We start from the raw sequence: 2,784 nt of genomic DNA on the forward strand, positions 1-2,784 counted from the left end.
CATGCTCACTTCAAAGCACCTAACTGTGTGTGCACAGATAACACCGCTTATTTTACATACACCAACTCAAACGGAGTGAAATTAGTGTCTACTTTGTATGAAATCCTATACGCCCATAAGCATTTTTTGAGATTTACTTCCCATTTTTCTTTTTTCTTAACATATTTAGTTAGAACTTTTATACTTTGTCCAATTGCACTCTCCACTAGACCATTGCATTGTGAGGATGGTATGGTGAGGAAAATCGATGTTGGATGCCCAGTTTGTCCACCAAAGTTTTCATCAATTTGCTTCTAAAGTCTTGCCCATTATAAAAACCGAGTACCTAGGATATCCCAAAATGATAGCAAAGGTTATCAAAGACAAATGGATCCATCACAATAGCATTCACCTCTTTCACAGCCTTTGCCTCTACCCACTTGGTAAGGTAGTCGATGGCTACCACAATGTACTTCTTCCCACTTGATGACTTTGGGAGTGGACCAGTGGCATCCAAACTCCATTTTTCAAAAGCATTTTGAACCAGGATAGCCCTTCGTGATTCTGATATCAACCTTCTTTCTCCCATTGTTTGACATTCATGGCAGGTTTTACACCAATAGTGCACGTCTCGCACTATTTAAGGCCACCAAAAACTAGCTTGCAGAACTCGCAACAAAACTTGGTCTTTACCTTGATGTCCTCTCTTTTCGTGGCACTTTTGCAAGACCATCCCGGCCTCCTCTTTGTACAACACTCTTCACAACACTTCATCTCGTCCATAAATCATTAGGTCCTCTCCTATCAAGGTAAACTTACGATCTTTTTGCACCATTCTTCTCTTTTGTAACTTGGACAATTTTTATGGACACTGACCCGTGCTTAGAAAGTCTTCAATCTCCTTCAAGGTTTCTCGACCCGCATAACTGGCTGGAGCCACATATATATGTGTGACTTGCACTTGCACCTTACTGCTTGCAAGCTGATCTGCCTCTTGATTTTGTTCCCTCTTGATATACTTGAACTGAACTTCTTTAGAAAACTTCAACATTTTTTTAATAGAATAAAACCAATGCTTCAAAGAGTCCCTTTTTACCTGCCATTGGCCTAGCAGTTTCTTAATGACCAACAGAGCATCACCTTTTACTATCAACCTGGATATGAAGAACTACATACACTACTTCAAACTCAAATGCAAAGTGAGGTATTTTTCCTCGTTTTGTTGGTGTGTACTTCAAAAAAACCACTATGTTGTGTGGATCTTGTATCACGACACCTCCACCAGCTTTTTGTATCACCCTCCTATAAGCACCATCAAACCATAAGGTAAAGGACCTTACCAAGTCAAGCTCTTCCTTGGCTAAGTCTCGTACCACCCTTGGATAGATTGGCAACTCATCTTCCCTGTTAACCAAGATGTCTGCCAAACGAGTACGATCTGTATGGTCGACCTTGAGTTCAAACTCAAACTCGTGTAACTCTATCACCCACTTCATAGTCCGCTTCCCTGGCTTTAGATGCAACACAACCTCAGGCAATAGATTGTTAGTCGTCAACACATAAAATTTACGAGCAGTGAGATACACCTTAAATATCTTGCAAGAAAAGACTAGAGCCATAACCCACTTATCTGCTTCTGTATAGGTTTCTTCCCTTGGATTAATTACCCTGATCTCAAAATAAATTGGCTTGTAGCTCCTTCCCACTTTTTGCAACAACACCTCCTCAATGGCCATGGTACCTACCATCATGTAAATACAAAAGTCGTCCTCCTGGTTGGTTGGGCACACTGTAGGCAACTGACAAAGGATTCCCTTGATCTTGTCAAACATCTCCTGAGCTTCACGATCCCATTGGAACTCATACACCTATTGAGATCTCTTTTGGAGAGGTTATACATACTAGTACAACATCCAAAAGAACCTTGACAAATACTCCAACTTATGTACAAATGAAGTCAAGTGTTGAGCACTAGAGGGAGGCTCCATAAGAACTAGAGCTTTAACCTTTTTTAAATCCACTTCAATTCCATTTTGTGATACCACATGGCCCAATAGTGAATCTTAAGGCTGCATTAAATTGCATTTCTTTGGATTCAATTTCCCTCCTTCTTCATCCAGTCTTTGAAAACACACCTACAGCTACGACAAATGCTCTGCTCTAGAGCTAACATAGCCTATGTCATCCATGAACACCTTGATAAATCTACCCAAGTAAGGACCAAACACCCTATTCATCCAATCTTGAAAGGTAGCATAAGCATTAACTAGCCCAAACGACATCCTCAGGTAAGCAAAGCATCCCCATGGAGAGATGAATGTGGTCTTCAATTGGTCTTCAAGCGCAATCCCTATCTGAAAATACTTAGCCAAAATGTCTGCCAAATGAGTCCGATCTGTATGGTCGACCTTGAGTTCAAACTCAAACTCGTGTAACTCGATCACCCACTTCATAGTCCGCTTCCCTGGATTTAGATGCAACAAAACCTCAGGCAATAGATTGTTAGCCGTCAACACATAAAATTTACAAGCAATGAGATACACCTTAAATATCTTGCAAGAAAATACTAGAGCCATAACCCACTTATCTGCTTCTGTATAGGTTTCTTCCCTTGGATTAACTACCCTGATCTCAAAATAAATTGGCTTGTAGCTCCTTCCCACTTTTTGCAACAACACCTCTCCAATGGCCATGGTACCTACCATCATATAAATACAAAAGTCATCCTCCTAGTTGGTTGGGCACATTGTAGGCAGCTGACAAAGGATTCCCTTGATCTTATCAAACATCTCCTGAGCTTCACGA

The 2,784-nt window shown here is 40.8% G+C and overlaps 1 protein-coding gene across 1 annotated transcript; it reads right to left on the bottom strand.

The window, feature by feature from the left end:
• Window positions 1-325: 325 nt before the first annotated feature.
• On the bottom strand, window positions 326-1,715 carry LOC147421120 (uncharacterized). Its single transcript, XM_086504608.1, has 3 exons — window positions 1,134-1,715; window positions 856-1,021; window positions 326-615 (listed from the first exon to the last, which is right to left on the bottom strand). Exons 1-3 carry the CDS (start codon window positions 1,713-1,715, stop codon window positions 326-328), a joined length of 1,038 nt encoding a protein of 345 aa, XP_086360734.1.
• Between the last annotated feature and the right edge of the window lie 1,069 nt (window positions 1,716-2,784).

Source organism: Adiantum capillus-veneris, chromosome 28 (assembly GCF_014529385.1).
Source record: "Adiantum capillus-veneris isolate H3 chromosome 28, ASM1452938v2, whole genome shotgun sequence".
Classification (NCBI taxonomy): Eukaryota; Viridiplantae; Streptophyta; class Polypodiopsida; order Polypodiales; family Pteridaceae; genus Adiantum; species Adiantum capillus-veneris.